The sequence below is a fragment of the Garra rufa genome, chromosome 3 (genome assembly GCF_049309525.1).
Source record: "Garra rufa chromosome 3, GarRuf1.0, whole genome shotgun sequence".
In the NCBI taxonomy this organism is placed as follows: Eukaryota; Metazoa; Chordata; class Actinopteri; order Cypriniformes; family Cyprinidae; genus Garra; species Garra rufa.
Window position 1 is genome coordinate 44,284,158 of NC_133363.1, and position 21,472 is coordinate 44,305,629.

General features: G+C 38.6%; 1 protein-coding gene across 1 annotated transcript in view; it reads right to left on the minus strand.

Moving 5' to 3' along the window:
- The window catches only part of ccdc102a (coiled-coil domain containing 102A), a 102,465-nt gene that overhangs the window by 41,063 nt on the left and 39,930 nt on the right, over nucleotides 1-21,472 (minus strand). The window contains exons 2-4 of the mRNA XM_073837135.1: nucleotides 8,760-9,525; nucleotides 831-1,048; nucleotides 463-571 (exon numbers count right to left, since the gene is read on the minus strand). Coding sequence (XP_073693236.1) covers nucleotides 463-571; nucleotides 831-1,048; nucleotides 8,760-9,434 — 1,002 coding nt within the window. The 5' untranslated portion in view covers nucleotides 9,435-9,525. The remainder of the gene's footprint in view (nucleotides 1-462; nucleotides 572-830; nucleotides 1,049-8,759; nucleotides 9,526-21,472) is intronic.

The window sequence follows — 21,472 nt, forward strand, 5'->3', positions numbered from 1 at the left end:
ACTATATGCATTAGAAAAAAAATATAGGTTTTTTTCCCAACTTTTCGACAATATCTCTCAATATTTATAACTTTTATTAAGTCAATATTTATGACTGTGCTGAAATGAACCAAAAGAGTGATCATGGGAATTGTAATTTCAATCCAAGTCATTGTTGCTCAGTAGATTCATGATATTTAATGCATATTATAAATCTAGTTAAAAGAAACCTAGATTTTCCACACCATTTGTCACTAAATGAACACAAGGTTATAATGTCACTTGATTTTACATCACCAGCAAAATCATTGCAAATATATGAGGAATATTTCCTGTATTATTCATCCCTAATAGGCACACCACTTTAAAATAGTCTGCCAGGGAAAAAATATAGTTATGTTGCTCTAATCTAAGATGATTCTTCATTGCTGTGTTTGCATGTCTTCGTTTTTGTAAAAGTCTACTTTTTATAAGCTTCCTCACCTGTTTTAGGGCCTCTTGTTTGCTCTTGTTCAGTTCCTCATATTTCAGTTTCCATTGGCTCAGCTCTACCTCCAGCTTCTCAATGTTTTTAATGAGCGCGTGCTTATCCCTGACAGAGACACAACATTTTAAACATGCACAACATAGATCACCATCATTATGTCCAAACAGATTGTTTTCAAAAGATCTGGCCAACTGAAATGCCTCCAGTGGGCGATTTCTATAAAGTCAACATAGATCTTTCACTGTATATCATAGGTTGTAAAGGATCAGTTTTTATGAGAAGCCCTAGTAGCCTTTGATTTCTTTTGCTGAGTTCTGGTCTGCTTGATGTGTGTATTGTTTCCACCTGGAGAATGATCTCTTACTCTCGTTCTTTCAGCAGGACTTTTTGGGACTCATCCAAGCGTAGCTGAAGAGCATTGAGCTTGCTAGAGTCCTCCTCCAGGGCCGCCAGATCCTCCCACAGCAGTCTGCTCCGGTCCTGCCGACTGAGAACTGAACGCAAGCTACTGGCACTGCGAATGTCCCATGAGTCTGAAGCCTCTGACTTTGCCCTGAGAAGAGCCTCCAATAACTCCAACTCCTGACACAAAGAAAGAAGTAGGAATTTTGAATATCGCAGTTAAAATATTTCTAAATTGCAGGGCCACAGTACAAAAATGAGTCTGTTCAGACAGGGTTTTAAAATAAAAAAACAAATTTAAAAGGTTAAATTAAATAGATTGAAATACAGTGCCTTGCAAAAGTATTCATACCCCTTTATTTTTTTGTTTTGTTATGTTCCTGCCTTCTGTTTAACTGTTTTAAATCACTTTTTTCCACATCAATCTATAGGCAGTCTTTTTAACAGTGCTTGATTTTTGCTCCGATATGCATTTTCTGCTGTTAGACCTTTTATGCCTCTCCAAATCATATCTTTTTAATTGTTATTTGCCACTGGTTAATTTGGTTAATTTGCCACTTTTGTGATTCTGGAGTCAGACCTCAGTTTCAGTAGTCATGTTAAAGCAGTAACTAAATCAGCATACTATCATCTTAAAAACATTGCAAGAATTAGATGTTTTGTTTCCCGTCAAGATTTGGAGAAACTTGTTCATGCCTTTATCACCAGCAGGGTAGACTATTGTAATGGTCTCCTCACCGGCCTTCCCAAGACCACCATTAGACAGCTGCAGCTCATACAGAACGCTGCTGCCAGGATTCTGACTAGAACCAAAAAATCAGAGCATATTACACCAGTCCTCAGGTCCTTACACTGGCTTCCAGTTATGTTTAGGATAGATTTTAAAGTACTTTTACTTGTTTATAAAGCACTCAATGGCCTAGGACCTACATACATTGCAGATATGCTCACTGAATATAAACCTAACAGACAACTCAGATCACTAGGATCGAGTCAGTTAGTAATATCAAGGGTTCACACAAAACAAGGGGAATCCGCTTTTAGCTATTATGCCGCCCGCAGTTGGAACCAGCTTCCAGAAGAGATCAGATGTGCTAATACATTAGCCACATTTAAATGCAGACTCAAAACTCACCTGTTCAGTTGTGCATTTATTGAATGAGCACTGTGCTACGTCCGAACAGTTTGCATTATTTTATGTATAATCATTTTACTGTATTAATTAATTTGAAATCATTTTTTTTTTTAAATCATCTTAAATGTTCTTAATTTTGTTTTTATTGTTGTGATTATTATTTTAAATTTTTATGCTATTGTGATTTTAATTCCTTTTTATGTACAGCACTTTGAATTACCATTGTGTATGAAATGTGCTATATAAATAAACTTGCCTTGCCTTGCCTTGCCTTGCCTAATTTAACTCAAAGTGTAGTAACATGCAATATGAATGCTGCTGAGCTAAATTTCAGCTGTCCCAGAAAAGGCTATGAAAACTTATACAATGAAATATTTAAGTTTTTTATTTGTAATAAATTTGCAAATGTGTTTAAATCATGTTCTTTGCTTTGCCATCATGGTGTATGGAGTGTAGATTGATGTGGGGGAAAAAATAATTTCACATAAGACAGCAACATAAAATGTGAAAAAAATTAAGGGGTATGAATACTTTTGCAAGGCACTGTAGGTAAAAAATACAGGGGAGAATATAATGTTATAAAATGTAACTTAATTATAGATTGACATAAACATAATAAACTGTAAATAAAACGTAACTTTTTTTTATTATTTTATTTTACATAATTTTGGACTACAAACGATTATTTCGATGACATCAAATGGTTGCACTCTGTGAGCTGCTGGTGCTACCCGTTATGATTTTTACTGCAACACAAGTCGCAATACACCCAAAAAAACTGATACGATGCCACATTGTGAAGCTTTTTGTTGTAATTTTCACTTGAAGGGCAACAAGAGAAGCGATTCAAGTCTTCACTGCTTTCCTAGCGATAAGTAGAAGAGAAAAGAATTTGAATATGACTATGGACGAATAAAACATCCTAAAGACCAGCGTCTTTGCTCTCTCCACTTCATCCCTGATGCCTTTGAGGCTTTTACTAGACCACAGCTACTGAAAAGGGTTACAAATGGCAAAGAAAAGAAACACTAGATGCCATCCTGGCAGGATGTAATTGACTGCTATTTAGGGCTGCAACGATTCGTCGACGTTGTCGACAAAAATCGATAATAGAAATAGTCGACAATGAATTTCATTGTCGATGTTGTCGCCAGACAACCGAGTGAGGCATCTTTCTGCCGAGAGTCGCACATACGCAGCTTCTATGCTGAGCGATAACATACAGAAATGGCGGCGTCCAACGCAGCAGCTGCGCGTACCAAAACACGCCCGTTTCACACATACTCCGTCTGCAGTGCGTTTTTTTTCCACACCCATGTTAACGGATTAGAACGTTCACAATGTACGGACTGCAAATGCGTTCTGTGTGAAAGCAAAACGAGTCTGTGCTTCTTCTGCACCGCATACGTAACGCACACGGACTGTAGACGCACTGCAGACTGAGTATGTATGAAACAGGCGTAAAGTTTGGGAGCATTTTAGCCTGCTACGGCGAATTAAAATATTACCTGCATGGTTTGTAAAGCAGTCCTTGCGCATCACGGCAGCACCTCTGTGATGCACGAACATTTAAAGAGAAAGCACGTCGGACAGTTGAATGAAACGGAGTTTGGCTGGCCTCGGTAAGATTTAAATAACATGGAAGCCAATACGTTTTGTTTTGGATATACATTTTTGTTTACTGTTTTATTGCTGCTGATGGTTTACAGGAAGAAAATGTTTACTTGATTTTAATTTATTTTTTCTTATAAAACAAATGTGCCTGTCCATTAAAAAAATAAGTTTCTTAATTTATGCATTTATGTCTGTACTGACCGAGCACTGTGCCTAATTGGTTTTAGACAGGGCATTTTTATTTACTTTTAGTATGAATTGGCCTATCAGCAGCAAAATATGCATTTTTCATTGAAGTACCCCCTTCTTTCTTGTGTTTACTATAATTTTCCACATAACTAAAGCAATCTCATGCTAAATTTGAGAAAAATTGAATAATTATCCGATTAGTCGACTAATCGTTTCAATAGTCGGTGACTAGTCGACTATTAAAATAGTCGTTAGTTGCAGCCCTACTGCTATTGAAACTTAATCAATATTGACATCAAAGTTTGCATGACTTGAAATCTACGTTTGTTTGTAGCAAATTTATGTGCTACCTGGCAACATGGAGAGGTTGCATGACATGCCTTCATCCTCAAAAACCATGAACAAAATTACATAAAGAAAACTGAACCCAGACTAAAACAAACAGGAGTTCTCTTACAAACAAGAATAAACAAGAAAAGCCTAATATTTTAACTTAAAATTATAATAAGATTTGAAGAAACATTTTTGTTTACTTTTGTAGGATAAACAATACTGTGTTGACCTGCCAGTCGACATGAATGTAAAACCTAGGTTGTGAACCAAAACCAGCTGAGAACTGCTGCCACAGTCAATGTTCCAAGACAATGAAAACAAATGAAAAACATAAAACAACAAAATATAAAAGACTTTCAAGATTTCCTTTTCTCCTTATTAAACCAAACCACAGAAGAGGCATTTTCTCTGTCATCCACATAACAAATATCACATTGCACCTTTCCCTTATTTCCTGTGTGCATGAATGAAATTCACAAGCTCTTTGGAGGAGTAATAAAAAACGGCTTTACAGTTCAATGCACCATCCTTCCTCTTTCCTTCCTACACACAGTAGAGATTACATATCAAAGACATGGGCCTCCGGAGACAGACATGAGACACTAAACATGCTGCCAACTTGCTGCGATCCCAGAACGGCCACAGTTGAGTAAGTTAGATAAAAGCGCACTAACACTTCCCTACCACCAAGGGGAACCAAACGCATACGAATACAGATAAGAGTTCTACATGTGGAAGCACTCTGCATGCCTGTGTGTGAAAACAGATCAGGAAATGGAACTGTATCAAACAATCCAGTGAGAGCCAGACTACCTAACTATTATATTTACTTAGCTACAATTGAAAGAGGACGCCTCATACCTACTTGAAAAGGTGGACGTTTCTGTGCTCAATAATAAAAAAGTCAAAACCACTATTGCTCTCAGCAGGCAATCGTCACTGTTCACAGGAGTCCGAAGGTCTCTTCGGCTATCTAGGCTACCCCCTGTTGATATCAGTGCAGAAATATACATCCATCATCCTTGAGACTCTGAAGGTCAAGTTTGACACTGGCATTAATTCTTTCTTCCCTCTCTCTGCTGGTGCGCTGCCTTCGCATCTATTTGCCAACCATAAAAAAAAGAGGTGCATGCTAATGCACACAGCAGACTAAACCACATTTGCGTGAAGGGTAGGCATAATTCTCTTGAAAGATTAGTTAAAAACACATTAAGGAAATAACGGACATGCTTAAGCGAGTCTAGGAATGAAAAAGGGGGTTTCTGGGTAGTTGGAACTGCTGCGGTACCCCTGGCTCTGGCCCCATGGGTAAAACACATAGGGGGGGTTGTGCTGGGAGAGCAGTGGTTCTATTAATAGGACAAAAAAAAATGAAACCAGCACACAAGCAAAAATCACAGAGTCAGGTAATGAAGTCACAGGGAGATGCACTAAACCAGGTCTGTGACTGACCTATTTACAACTGTCTACCTGTGTCCAGAGTGAACAGCCTTGGTTATTCTGTAGGTTTGTTGCAATTATATTGCAGTAATATTCTTTACAAACAATTTGCTTAACCAGGTGTGACATGTGTTCACATCATATCAAAAAGTGTTTTCTCACTAGCACTTTTGGTGCACTCCCAGGTTTATTTGACTTTGGTTTGTTTAGATGATGTGGACGCCACTTTCTGAATTTGGGTAAACCATTAAAAAATGGTCTAGGGTACAGTTCCTGAGAACTGCTGCTGCTATGTTCGCAAATCACACTTAATTGAACAAGTGAACTGCTAATTATGAATTAATAGTTCACTTTGGCTAGGTTCACACTGTCAGTGTTTTGGATTGACAAATGCATTTACTTACAGGTGCAAAACTCTAAATGTCCAATCACAGCAGCTTGAACACTTTCTGTATGATCAACTAAAACTATAGCGACAGTGACTGAAGTAAAGTGGCAAAATCAGTTAAACTGGAAACTCTAATCACGTCACGTCTGAAATGCCAATTCCAGTTGAGGTGCGAGTTCATCTGCTAAATCTTGGAAGTGGAGCATTTGAGCATCATATGACATACAGCTCATATCAGCCCTTCTGCAAGTTTCCGAAACCACACAGGAAAACCCTTAACACAGGACACGCGTGTTCAGCAGTCAAACTCTGGTTTGGACCAGGTATTCAAACCAAGTGTGAAAATGTTTTTTGTCAACAACAAAAACATGACAGTTCTTGAGGCAAAACAAATTTGATGCTGAAAATACATTTACAGACTGCAGACCAATGACAATGGGATAGGACCTGACAAAATGCCTCAATATGATGTTAGGAGATCCTTAGATCAAAATAAAGAGATTTTTTTTTTGTAACATTTTATTGCATCGCTTCTAGTTGGGACACAATGCTAAGCTCAGATTTCTTATTTTTAGTAGGGCCCTATGAAATCCTTTTTATTTATTTTTCCCAAAATCAGTTTTATTTTGTCTCAAATTCCCTTTTTTTCCGTTTTATTTTGTCTGGATTTTTTCCATTGTAATTTTTCTGTCTACCTTTTTCCTGAGTAAACGTTGAGCTCCGCCAGGGTAACTTACATCGGGGTGCTCTCGTGCTCTGGTCTCTATAGAAATCCACGATGACAAAAGAAAATGAGCATGGCTTTCAATGTTTACGTTAAAATACTGTGTGTGAAACAATAAAATATTGTCTGCTCTTATTATTTTGTGGACAAAAACCCGCAAACTTCACCCTGATTGGGAGCTGTATATATGTGTGCTCATCTGTTTTCAGTGCTGCTAACCTTGCGTCGCTTCATGTTAACTTCCTACTCATTAAACTATGACAGGTGAGTTACTGGAAAAAGATGGTCATTGCAACACTGTAGTGATTAAACTATGGCGCCATTTGCTTTTTATTTTTAAAAATATATATATTTAATGTTATACTAATGTTATATTATCGGCTCAGAAAATACATTAATTTGACTAGAAACGCCCCGAGACCAGAAAAAGTAAAGCACTTCTAGTTGGGTGAGACTTCTGCATTAAGGAAAATGGTGGATACTGTATTAATGGTTAAATTAAATTTTTGTTGTAATGTCCAAAATAATTGAAATAATGAAACATACATAATTCAGCGTGAATTTATTACAAGTTTAGCAAAAAATAAATTTATAAATTAAATAAAGGGCCTATGAAATGTTTTTTTTTTTCTCAAATTCAGTTTTATTTTTACCAAATTTTGTTTTACATTCATTTTCCTGATTCTATTTTAATGGTTTCATTAAATTTTAATAAATCAAAAGCATTTCTAAATAATTGATTTTATTAAAAAAAAACTAATGTATTATTATTATCATTACACATTCAGTAATATATTTCGGTCACAGTTACTTTAAAGGGTTAGTTCACACAAAAATGAAAATTCTGTCATTAACTACTCATACACTAAGTCATGTTGTTCCAAAAGTACCAAGATAATCGACAAAGTAGTCCATGTGACATCAATGGTTTAACTGTAATTTTACAAAGCTACAGGAACACTTTTTTGCATAAATAATACAAAATAACAACTTTATTACACATTTTCGTCTCTACTGTCACTTGTGGGTGTGTGTTTATGGCAGTACCACAATGCATGCGTGGCGGCGCTGGCGCCGGCACTGACCCAGATCCCGCGTTATGATGTTCAACACATGCGCCGTGCCTTGTTTAGGATGCACGCAAGTATAGGTCTTTGCAGGAAAGTAATGGGAGTTACCAGAACAGGGTGTTTTTAGACCATGCTACGTGATTGGCTGACGTTATAGTGACGGTAGGTTTAGGGCCGGGTTAGGTAAGGGGGATACTTTTGATTGCATAATTTAGAACCACCCAGCAGTTTGAAAACTGTTTTGCTCTGCAGAGCCCTCAATCTCGATGCACGCAGTATGAAAGCTATTGAAATCTATTGATCTGGGTCAGCGCCGCCACGCGCATGCGTCAGGGTACTCTGACGAATGCGCATCCACAATTGACGCAGTAGAGGTGAAAATGTGGAATAATGTGATTCTTTTGTTTTCTTTGCACAAAAAAAATACTTTTTTGGTCCTTAAACGTGAAAGGACCCTATGGTACTGTCTATGGCAGGGTCAGAGACCTCTCGGATTTCATCAAAAATATCTTAAATAGTGTTTTCTGAATATGAAAGAAGGCCTTACTGGTTTGAAAACGCTGAGAGTGTTACATGTGCTTCAGTTTGTGTGTAATAAGTGAAACCGCACATCTGCGCCATTCATTCACACAGAGACACGCAGAACATGCAGGACTGATACTTTTGCAGCTTAATATTGACAGACACTAGTCCATATCACATTGTGATTAAAGTGTACTGACCTGCACTGTTATCCAGTAAATTTCATTTTTATGACTGAATTCTGTGATTCCGTATGCATTTTTCGCATCGCGAGAATCAAAGTGCCCTATATTGGTTACGGTTAGTGCTCAAATCTTTGTGCACAAGCAAAGTCCCTTGCTACTCTGACAAAATGCTCCTGCTGACCATTGCATTCTGTTTCACTTGATGTAGCTGGTTTTGAGTGTTTTACTAGGGTCAGGTGAATTACCAGGAAACCCCCTAACTAGTCCTTTCTGAAAATATTTTACACTCACCTTCTGCTTGTCTGGTTTGTCAGTGTCTACATCTCTCACAGGTTCCTGCTCTGGAGAGCCTGGCCCATCTCTGATGTTCTCCTCATCCTGGCTGTCCTGCTTGATGTCTGCTTCCCTTGGCTGGTTGGAGTGTGTGGAGGCAGTTGAGGAGTTGGATGCTGGTGCAGTGGAAGCATTCGCTGGGGAGTTCTGTTCATCTCGGACTCTTTGGGCCTCTAGGCGCAGTTGTTCATTTTCAGCCGCCAGCTCTTGGCGCTCTCGTCGTGCCCCCGTCAGCTCTTTGGTAAGGGCGTCCAAGCGTTGTCTCAGCTGCCTGACCTCATCCCGCGCCCTGTTGCGTTCGGCTCGCACTTTACTCCACTTCTCTCTCCAGTTGGCCGTGCAGTCTGACCACCAGCGCATTGTCTTCTCCATCTGAGCCGCCCGCGCACGAGCCTCCTCCAGCTCACGCAGACGGAGCTCCTCGCGGCTCTCCCAGTCCCCGCCACCATCACACCCCAGCCCTGGAGAGAGCAGCAGAGGAGGGCTGGAACTGGGTGTTCCCCCAGACGGGCTGGGCGTGTGGGTCAGGCTGTCCGGGGAGCGCACCCGATCTGGGCCCAAGCCCAGGCCGCACAACAAGCCCGCCCCGGACTTGGCGGCCTCTGTCATGTGGGGGCTGGGTGTGTGGTTCATCACTGAGCCAATGATGAGTCCAGGGAAAGAGAGGATAGTGGTCAGGAAGATCTGATCAGGAGGCCATGATCCACATTAACATGATGGTTTTCTGTGAAGCAAGAAAAAGAGGCGTTTAGAAAACGAAAATCCTTGAATGGTCACAAAACATTATAAGGATCAATGACAATAAGTGTGGCTATGAAAAAAAATATGAAATCCATTAGACATCACTTCACAATTTCAAGAAAAGTTTAAATATCCATGACTCAAAATGTCAAGCAACAATGAACTAAAGCCAAACGTGTTTTGGAAAACAAAAAAAAAGTCTCTTCTGCTCACCAAGCCTGCATTTATTTGATCCAAAATACAGCAAAAGCAGTAATATTGGGATTATTATTATTATCAATATTTAAAACAGTTAAAAACTTTTGACTGGTAAATGTAAATCTAAATATAATGATATATTCCTGGGTGCAAACTGCAAACTATTTTTAAAACAAATTTCAGGAGGTTTTTGGAGAGTCAAACTACTTAGGATTTTCTTTTTTTTTAAAGATTGTTCTACTTCACTATCAGGATAACCCTGCCATTTTTATTTTACGAGGAAACTTTGAATACAATAACAGATATGACACAAAAATGAGCCAAGAATGGCTCTGAAAACCAGAGCACATATAAATTCAGGAGGTGAAAAAGACATACAAGAGAAGTGAGAGCAAACAAGAGAACAAGATCTCTCTCTGTCAACATGTCAGTGCAACATGGCCAATAACATTGAAACTGTTGAACAATCCAAACCACACCATGACAACCCAGTGCAACTTTGATTTACAAGTGCTCTCCCTTTCTCACACTCCCACACAGGCTGTATTTACTTAAAAGAGTGCAGGGTGACAAAGAAGGAGGTTCCAGGTCAAAAGCCTTCAGTCAGAGCAGCCAGCATCGCTCATCGGCCATGAGGAGAGAGTTACAGCCCTACAGCTTATGGGAGTTGGACCTTGTGTTTGTGTATGTAAAAAGTGAGAGGCTGTTTTACACAGAGTGCTGACTCTGGTGAACAGGATTAGATGTATTATATCTTTCGAAAACAGCCCTCTATGTGACCTGTAAAACAACAGAGCATGTAATCTGTCTGAGCCACAAAATGTCTGTAGGAAAACATCATCTGACAGACAAAATGTGCTTTTCAATTAAGGTACATGTATTTTGTTCCAGAACTGATGATATGACACAGAAGAGAAGAAATTGTTAAATAAAGTAATTATTTTTGTTTTCTTTGCACACAAAAAGTATTCTCAGCTTCACAACACTACGGTGGAACTACTAATGTCACATGGACTATTAACAATGTCCTTACTACCTTTCTGGGCCTTGTGTCAGGTGTGTTGCTGTCCATCCAGGGTCAGAAAGCTCTCGGATTTCATCAAAAATATCTTAATTTGTAAAGATGAACAAGGTCTTACAGGTTTTGAAACGACATGAGGGTGAGTAATTAATGACAGAATTTTCATTTTTAAGTGAACTATCCCTTTAAATCTTGCACCTACACTTATTCAAACATTTATTCCAGTCTTCCTCCATAGAGTTCCCTTATAAGAGCACCACAGTAAACTGTGTCACTAAGCAAACACAAATACCACTATTCAAACCCAGCGGAGGTTTACGGGTGGAGCCTGTGGCTTTGGGAACTGCCGACTTGTGCTTTAGAACATAGTGGGGAAAGAAACAGAGGCATAGGCTCCTCATAAAACACTACTCATACAAAAGCCCCCTTTTTATTAGCTCAGCTGGAAAAAAAAAAGTCGAGACTACTGGGTTTACTGCAAGCAGGGCGGGTGCGTAAGGGTTTTGGTGGCAAACAACAGCAACTGCTGCCACTGTGGGTCAGCGGGACAATAAATCAGAATCCTGGATCAACATATCAGTCTAGGCTACATGGTTTAGTCTATATGTCACTGGGTGTCTCTTTTGTGAGCTACAGCTGACTTGTTGAAGGAAAAGAGCTCCTGCAAGGATGTGAAATAAACACCACAAGTGAGAAAATGGCAGAAAATTTTAATTAGCACCAGAGGCTTTCACAGGAGATCCTGATGAACCTTAACGGTGCAATCTGAGCAGCATCTCCAACAGAAACATGAGAAGCATGAAGAGACAAGTGGATGAAGAGAACGAGGTGAAGAAAGAGCGAGAGAGGGGAAAATGTGTAACTGGAACCACTGCAGTACTGCTGACAGCTAAAAGAAAGAGCGGTTGATTTCAAAAGAAGAGCAAAGACTTGCTGAAAAGTGGCAGATTTGGTTTAAGGTTCAGGCTTGCCTTTTGTCTAAAGCAAAAAAAGTAAACGTATTCTTATACTTGGGGGGATTTCATGAATACATCTTTGACAGTAGGGGGGGAAAACATGCCTTTATTACACAATGCCTTACTAAATTTCTTCATTTTTGTTATGTTGCAAAGTTGTCTTATGTTAAACTGCTTTAAATTACTTTTTTTCCCACATCAATCTACACGCCATGCACCATAATGACAAAGCAAAATCAGAATTGTCACAACTTCATAAATTTATAAAAAAAAACTGAAATAAAGTCTTTTTAGGTATTTTGCAACAAGATTTGCACATTAACATTTGCCAATTATCTGCCATTCTTCGCCTCACCTCTCAAGCTTGGATGGGGCCTGGCAGAGATTTTCAGGTTTCTTCAGAAATGTCTGATTGGGTTCAAGCCTAGGCTCTGGCTGGGCCACTCAAAGGGCATTCACAGAGTTGTCTATAAGCCACTCTTGCTGTGTGTTTATGTTCATTGTCCTGTTGGAAGGTGAACTGTCTGCCCAGTCTGAGGTTCTGAATGTTCTGGACTGGGTTTTCATTAAAGCTATCTCAATATTTTGGTGCATTGAGCTTTTCTTCTACTCTGATGATTCCCTCAGACCCTGCCACTGAAAAACAGCCCCACAGCATAAGGGTTCCTACCAGCACACTTTACTTTTGGGATGGTACTCTACAGGTGATGAGCAGTGTCTGGTTTCCTTCAAACATAATGCTTGGAGTTGAGGTTCATCACACCACAGAATCTTGTTTCTCACAGTCTGAGGGTCCTTTAGGTGATGTTTTGCAGATTCCAAGTGTGTTTTGATGTGTCTTCACTGAGAAGAGAACTGAGTCTCTCCACACCACCATAAAGCCCAAATTGGTCAAATGTTGCAGTGATGTTTGTCCTTCTGTAAGTTTCTCCCATCTGCATATATGATCATGGAGCTCAACTAGAGTGACCATCTGGTTCCTGATCACCACTCCAAAACTTAACTTCACTCAAATTGTAGTAACATCTACAAGCAATATGACTGCTCCTGAACTAAATTTCAACTGGCCCAGATAAGGGTATGAATACTTATGCAATGGAATCTTTAAGTTTTTTTATTTTTAATAAATTGGCAAAGATGTTAAAAACCTGTTTTGCCATTATGGTGTATGGAGTCTAGAATGATGTGGGGGAAAAGTAATTTAAAGCAGTTTAACTTAAGGCAGCAACATAACAAAATGTAAAAAAAATAAATTAAAAAAATTAAACATCATTAACAGAGGATTCAATCTCTCCACAGAGCAGCTAGGCCAGCATATGTTTCCAGGCTGGTTTGATGCTGGACTAGCAAAACGCAGATGATTAAGCTGGTTGACAGAGGTTTATCTTGCTAGCCTGGCAGGGACACTAGCAAATGTCTACCAAAAATCCATGACATAAAGGTCATTCTGCTTTATTGAACACACTGTTCTGAATTCAAATAAACTCAATCACTTGGCTAAATTGAGAAACACTTGCCTAACATATGAACAGATCATATTTAAAGTAAAACTACAAAGCCAGAGGTTAATTATGAACTGTATTAGAGGACTGAATGGTTTCCATCCTGCCACAACTATTTTCCCCAAACACTGCTCCTATAGTTTATATACCCTAACAGGAAATCTTAAAGCCACAAATTTGCTGCCATCAGTTTGATTCGCCATTGAACCAAGCTGACTCACCCATTTCAGGTCATATTTCACTGCCAAGAAAACATCTGGAAGCTCACAGTACCCTTTACCAAAACAGAACAAGGCTGACAGGCATAATAGAGTGTATACAAAGGCTAGCTCAGCTTAAGCACGAAGAAATCGATTAGAATCTTTGCCAAGACAAAATACACGAAACAGAGGCAAAAGACAAAAGATGATCTTTGTGAGAGAACACCAAATGTTACCTGAAAGCACGAAAAATGAAGGATAAGCCAAAGAAAACAGCCCTATTATGCTTGGCATATGGTTAAAACAATGTGCAGTTGTTCTTTAGCAAACAGAGCAAAAGTGATTTTTTTCTTTTCAATAAAATGTTAAATCTGCAAGACCCGTTTTAAAAAGTGTCTGTTTAAAAGTTGTAAGCACATAAGGGAAATTGAAAAGCGTGCAAGCATTTCCCCATATATACACATCAGTATTTGTTTTTATAGTAAATATATTTTTAATTCACATTGTCATTTTTTCTAGGTTCCAAGGTAGGATCACATGCCTGGCAGTATGCAAACTATACGCAGATGAGGTTATCCATAATAAAACCAGTGTTGTTAAGCTTCATGCAAGGTCATTTTGGAAAAGACAGCTGAATTGTGCACATACTATCAGTGATTTATAACATGAAGCAGGCTCTGGTGTACATATGGGTTAATAAATGTGAACTCTTGTGCACATAAACAAACAAAACAAAGTTTGTGTGTATGCATACTTCTAAGATGAAATCTATGCACGGTTTAATACATGAGGCCCTAGAACTGTCATTGCTATTACATCACGGGAAAGTTACAAGAACATTTCAAACAACTGAGACCACACACCACGGAGCACAGAGCAATCTCATCTCTCCAAATTCAGCAAGCAATGAATTACAAAACTGAAGAGTTCTTCAACACAGGATATAAATAAAGCCCCTATGTAAAACACTATCCATTTGTGTTTTTCCTTATGGCTCCGCAGGAGATGGAGGAACTCAAGGGCAAACTAAGAGACACTCACAGGAGCCAGTGAAAGTGAAAACTGATCTGATGGCTTCAGCCCATTTTACTTCAGAGGCCCTAATGTCACCTCCTGACATTAAGCCAGAGTACAACTCTTTTGTTCGCTGGTTCATCAGATATGCTTGTCAAAGTATAGCTTCAGGAGATCTTCCATCAGGAAAAAAGTGTTAAGAGTCAGTAAAACTCAGCAGGGAGTAGGGCTGCCCCCGACTAAAGATTTTTCTAATCACATACTTACATCAATTTAATTAAATATAATCTGGGGGCGGGAAACTAAACCATAATGAGCCTTTAATATATAGCCTATTTCGCGCTCAAGCACACGTATAAAGCTTGCCGCCTAGCACCAGCAAAAGTAATGACTATGTGTTGGGGAAAACAGCAAGGAGATATGTTAATTATTTATTAATAAACTACTTTTTTTAGTCAGTGTGTTGGCTACAAAGATGAAGTGGACGCTGACTTGTCATCTCCGCAGTACAGTGGATATTTTAATCTTGCTTTAGATATATTCCTCATGTGAGGCTCTACATAGTGGCCTATTTCCCATGCTTAGTGACAGAATGTGCATTCTGCTTGTGTTCTTTATTTTACAAAAGCACAATGTCTGATATTGTGATTCTATACAAACATAAGTAGACTCTTGACAGGTCTAAATGATGTATTACGGCACATTTTGTTTGCACTGTTATCAGGAAAAATTCCAGTGATCGTGACGGTGTTACAGTTTACCTCAGGGGTTCTTAACTCAGGCCCACAAGATCCATTTTCCTGCAGAGTTTAGCTCCAACCTTGATCAAACTCACCTTCCTGTAACTCTCTAGTGATCCTAAAGACCTTGATTAACTTGTTCAGGTGTCTTGATTAGGGTTGGAGCTAAAATCTCCAGGAAAATGGATCACGCGCGGGCCAGAGTTGAGAACCCCTGGTTTATCTGGTGACTGTGTTAAAGGATTAGTTCACTTCCAGAACAAAAATGTTCAGATAATGTACTCACTCCCTTTCTTTCTTCAGTCGTAAAAAAATGTTTTTATTTTAAGGAAAACATTTCAGGATTTTTCTTCTTATAGTGGACTTCTATGGTGCCCTGAGTTTGAACTTCCAAAATTCAGTTTAAATATGGCTTCAAACGATCCCAAACATGAGGAAGAAGGGTCTTATCTAGCAAATTGATCGGTTATAATTTCTTTCTATACATTTTAACCTCAAACATTTGTCTTGCTCTGCCTGAACTCAGTTTTTTCTGGTTCAAGACAGTATGTCAAAAATCTTATTTCCTCCCTCAACTTCAAAAATTATTTCAAAATCATCCTACATCACTGCAGAAGTCCCAACATAGTGTTTGCAAAGTGAACATACAAAAATGATCAAACTCCCTTAACAAAAAGGTAAAACAGCAATGTAGAGTGATTTTTAAGTTAAGGGAGAAAATGAGATGGGAATTTTTTTTCGACACACCCTAACTGTCTTGAACTGGAAAAATCTCAGGCTCAGGCAGAGCAAGACAAGACAAAATTTTGAGATTAAAACGTATATAATTTTTTTTTTTTTTAAATAACCGATCGTTTCGCTAGGTAATAGCCTTCTTCCTCGGCTGGGATCGTTTACAACTGAATTTGGGATCATTTGAAGCCGCATTTGAACTGCATTTTAGAAGTTCAAATTCTGGGCACCATAGAAGTTCATTATATGGAGAAAATCCTGAAATGTTTTCCTTAAAAAACAATTTTTTTACGACTGAAGAAAGAAAGACACAAACATCTTTAATGATAAGGGGGTGAGTACGTTGTCTGTAAATTTTTGTTCTGGAAGTGAACTTCTCCTTTAACCGATGACCAACTTTCGGTCCTCCGCTCCAGATGTGATGAAATGACCACAACAGATTTGACGATTCTGAAAGCACAATCTATGGAAGCAAATTAGTCTCATTAATAATTCACGCAAAAGACACGATGCACACATGCGTGTCCCAATTCACGTGCACGAAAAAAAAATATATATACACAAAAACCAATTCACGTGCAAAAAATAATATTTAAATTCATAAAATACGTTTCACAAATTGCAAAACACAATTCACAGATTTACAACTGTGTACAACGATTTTGAATGTCTAAAAATCACGAGTGTATCCCGGACTGTGAATGTACGAATAGCCTTTTTTGCGTGTGTATTTTTTAGACTTGCGTGTGTGTTTGAGACTTTCCTGGCAGCGAACTCCTCCTACGGGGGCTCACTCGTACACTTTAGCCAATCAGATTTTAGCCTGTCTATCGACCAATCATAACCCGCTGTGGGCGTGCCTACCGTACGTTACGTCATCAGCGCGAGTCCATAGTTCCAGAATCCAGATACGATTCAGCTGTTGATCGTCTCATTTTGTTTTATACTACATGCTTACTTAAAAATCAGTCGTTTAGACACACTCGTTAACGTGACCAGTGTAAGCCAGCAGCTGCTCAGAGTGTATTATGTTTTAATATTTATCGATTGTTATGTTTATTTAATAAAGAATCATTCACGTGGATACCATACCGCATAAAGATATCAAAATTATAAACTCAATGTAAAGCATAAAAAAAAGGTTTTTACAGATGGGACATGTAAATAAATAGAAAATGAAAATGATCTATTTGGATATTTTTCAAGCAGTCTCTTGTGGTTTTGTTTTTTATTGAAAACAGGAAAGAGCTGTAAGAGCTAAACTTGTCTTGTGTCTCAAATCCTACGATGGCACGCATTCAGCTGATGACGATGTAATAACATACACACATTGTAAACCATGTACATTTCATTTAAGTTTGTTTACGTTGCAGCCTGCAGATACTATTTATTTCATAATTGTGAGGCTTATGATGTTCAAGTAGCTGCTCCTAATTCAACCTCTGCCACAAATTATGAGGAGTTGTGAATCTAGAAGTTTCATTTGGAACTGTAACTCTTTCAAAACAGTCATGCTGCAACCCATCCATTTTGACAGTTTCAACTGATTTAAGTCATGCATTATTACTACATTTCTTTTAGAATGGTACCCTATGACTTTGTATTTGTTAAGGCATAAAGCTTTTTTATGCATTGGTAAAAGTTCTGGTTTTATGTCAGAATTAAAACATTCAAAACAATTCGGAACTTGAATGAAGTATACTGAATAATCTTTGATGCATTCCTTTTTATGATCAGTCTGTTTGACTGACCAGCAAATTCCACAACTGGTAATACTGAAGCAAATACAATAACCTAACCCAATTTTGCTAACCTAACATCTGCTAACCAACATCATCTTGTGTATTGTAATCTCAAAGATTTTTACATCACTGCTCAACATAAAATTAAACATGGTTAAACACAATAATATAATATTTTTAAAAAAAAGTAAATGAATGTTGTAGGGCTGTCCCCGAATAGTCGAAGATTCGATGCATCGATATGCGGAGCCTGATTCGACCACCGATCTCACAGTCGAATCTTCGCGGGTGAAACGAGCATCATACCATTTTGGCAATATGGGGGTGCTCAATGTCTAATTGCACACAGAACTACTGGTTTTGTACGGTTATATTACGTTATATACAGCCTTTGATTATGATAATGCAGTAAAAACAAAAGTGAAAAGAGAGAAGCGTTCAATAAATATTTTTAACGTGTTTGTGAATAAATCTAACCACCCCTGTGACAGATTTAATTTTCACTTGCCCTGATCCGTGATGAGATGCGGACCATCTTGACGGCAGGGATTAGGCGGCGATCAGACAGAACGCGTTTTTGCAATTGGAGGCGCCTCTTTTGAATGGTTTTCTGTTGGCAGTGAGCGTTCTGCGCTCTGTTTATGCGCCCGCCGCGCCTCGCGTTTTTGCAGGAGCGCTCCGAGCGCCTGAAGTTGAAAAAAAAAATCAACTCTGAGCGGAAAAACGCCCAACGTCATTCGCGTTCTTTTCCATTGTCCAATCGAATGAATGGAGAGGCCGGTCTTCTGTTGTGATGGCGAAAGTTTACCGTTGCTTCAAAAGTCCGGAGACTGCAAGAAATGGAGGAGAAACCTTTGGTGTCTATCGTGGGTAACCAGGAGCTGTATTATTTAGGGTTTCTGCTAATATGACAGTTTACTTAACAGCAAAAAAACTAAGATTTTAGAGCTCTCGCGCTATAATCCTTTGATTTGACTGACAGGACAGCTGTTTCGGTCGTTGCTTAGCAAAAAAGGCAGTGCTGTGCGCCTCGCGTTTTTAGAACTAAAAGACGCGTTCTGTGTTTTTATTTAAACCTAAATAAGTTCGTCTGTCAGTTGGCAGGCAGTTTTGATCGCTTTATTAAAAGTTGTTGCTGTGTGCAGTGTGTAAAATAAAATAAAAACTGTTTTACCCTCCTAGTGCTGACTATAGTGTCGTGCTCCTCCCAACCCATTCACACACACACATAGGCTTAGATGATTCGACTATCGGTCGACTATAGAAAGATTCGAAAATTCTGATTCGACTATGAAAATTCATAGTCGGGGACAGCCCTAGAATGTTGATTACATAAAAAAAATGCATAAAGGTAAAGTACATAAAAGAGATAAAGATTAATGTGAATGAAGAGGTCTGTAACTGTCATCCAGATGCTGTTCCAAAGTGTTAAATCCTGAAAAATGCAAGGGAAATTATTAGTGTTTTAATTAAAATGGTTAGTACAATACACCGTTATTCATACATCGAGTTCTCGTGAGCTCTATTCATCATTACATAAAGCAATAATAATAAAGGCAGGGTCAGTGCTAAGTGGGAGCTAGACCCAGCGTTGTTTAACAAAAACATGGCAATGAACAGAATTCTTTCTTCATTTTGGCCAATATACAGGACATTGTGGCTAACACAAGGCATCATCTTTGGCAACACTATCTGTTTTCAAAGCAGCCGCTGGCTTACACTGGTCAGGTTAACGAGTGTGTCTAAACGACCGACTTTACCTTTAGTTTTTAAGCATGCAAAATAAAACAATACACCTTTACTAGGCTAGTTGCCTTAAATGAAACGATCAACAGCTGAATCGTATCTGGATTCTGGAACTATGGACTCGCACTGATGATGTAACGTAAGGTAGGCACGCCCACAGCGGGTTATGATTGGTCGATCGACAAGCTCAAATCTGATTGGCTAAAGTGTACGAGTGACCCGCGTGGGAGGAGTTCGCTGCCAGGAAAGTCTCAAAAACACACACGCAAGTCTAAAAAATACACACGTAAAAAAGCCTATTCGTACATTCACAGTCCGGGATACACTCGTGATTTTTAAACATTCAAAATTGTTGTACACAGCTGTAAATCTTTGAATTGTGTTTTGCAGTTTGCGAAACGTATTTTATGAATTTATATATTATTTTTTTGCACGTGAACTGTTTTTTTTTTTTTTCGTGCAGGTGAATTGGGACACGCATGTGTGCATCGTGTCTTTTGCGTGAATTATTAATGAGACTAATTTGCTTCCATACAAACTGACGTGATATTAAGCTGTCTAATAAACACAGACTTTCTCATTACATGATTTTGGAGCGGGACCTAAAACCAGAAGTTGGTCACCAGTTAACACGGTCACCGATCAATGATAAGCCATAGCCTATTTGAGGTTGATGCATGATAGGCGAATGTTTGGATTTTCTGCCTGATATACTATAATAACCCAAGGACCAGCCATCACCAATCTGTCCGTCACAGACATGACTAAAGGTCCTTGCACACAGAGACCGAAATTTTTGTATGCATTTTTTTCATATTTGTCAAAATTCGTCAGGCACAGAACGTCACGGTGGCTGTAAATTGTCAAAACACCTCTCAAAATGCTTTCTATGGATACGGAAAATGCAGAAACCCGATCCAAATTTTATGATGGATGAAAGTTTTGGAGGCAGTGTGTAAACACGATTCGATTGGTATAACGTGAGAGCTTATTTATTTTTTAATGTGTGAAAATTTTGGACGAAAATTTTGGACTCAGTGTGCAAGGAGCTGAAGTCTCTTCTAGTTAAATAATATTTAGTCAACTATTAGAGGGGCAGCCCTAGCAAGGAGTGAGTATGTTTCAGAGATCCTAAAACATAGAAAATGTGAAAAGAACAACCCAAAGTCTATAGTAATGTTTTTAAAAATCCAAGAGCAGGAGCATTTTGACCACAGCATCAGTTAACGTAAATTTCAGTGATGTGATAGTGAAAGCACACCTCGGCTGTAACCTGCGATCCTTGTGGTTTTCAGAAGAATTTGCCCCTAAAGGAAAAGGAAGTTCGTCTGCTTGTAGTGCATGTGGTCTCAAACCGCAGACTGTGAAAGTGACAACAATCATTTTGCGTTCCACATTAGAGCAGATGATCTTGATAAAAGATCTTTCGCTGTCTCGGATGAAAGCATTCCTGCCAAGTGTAAATAAGCAAGTTTCAAAAACTGCTTATCGCTATGGCTAAGTAAACTTGCTGAAAAGTCACAGGAAGCCAAACTGTTCTGATATTGCAAACAGACGGTAAGCAGATACAATATACCATACCATACAGACAGCAGAAAACAAGTGAAGACGACAGGATAGAAGAATATGCTCTGTGTTCTGCTTTGATTAACTGAAAAATATCTTAAGAGGGACTGCCACTCTTATTCTTAAAAACATAATAAGGAAATTTTGAATGTTATGTTAATATATCTGTCACAAGTCTTGGTACGCTTTAAATATTGTGTTTCAATAAAAGATCCTAACTTGAGACCAAATAGTCAGCCAGCCGGGGCTGCCGTTTAACTTTAATCACCAAACCACTGGACGCAGCCCATACCGCAAGCATAATACTTGCTAAAAAAAGACGAGGCATCAACTGCAACATGATTTTCTCTGCTCTGCAAGTTTAACTTGAACAGTTAGCGATTCACTTAGACAGAACAATAAATGTCCTGTAAAGAAATACATTTTTTTCTCTACAAAAGTTTACAGAGAAATGAGAGAAAATGTAAACAGGTTCAGCTTTCCTTTCTCAAGGAAATTCGTTACCTCACATTG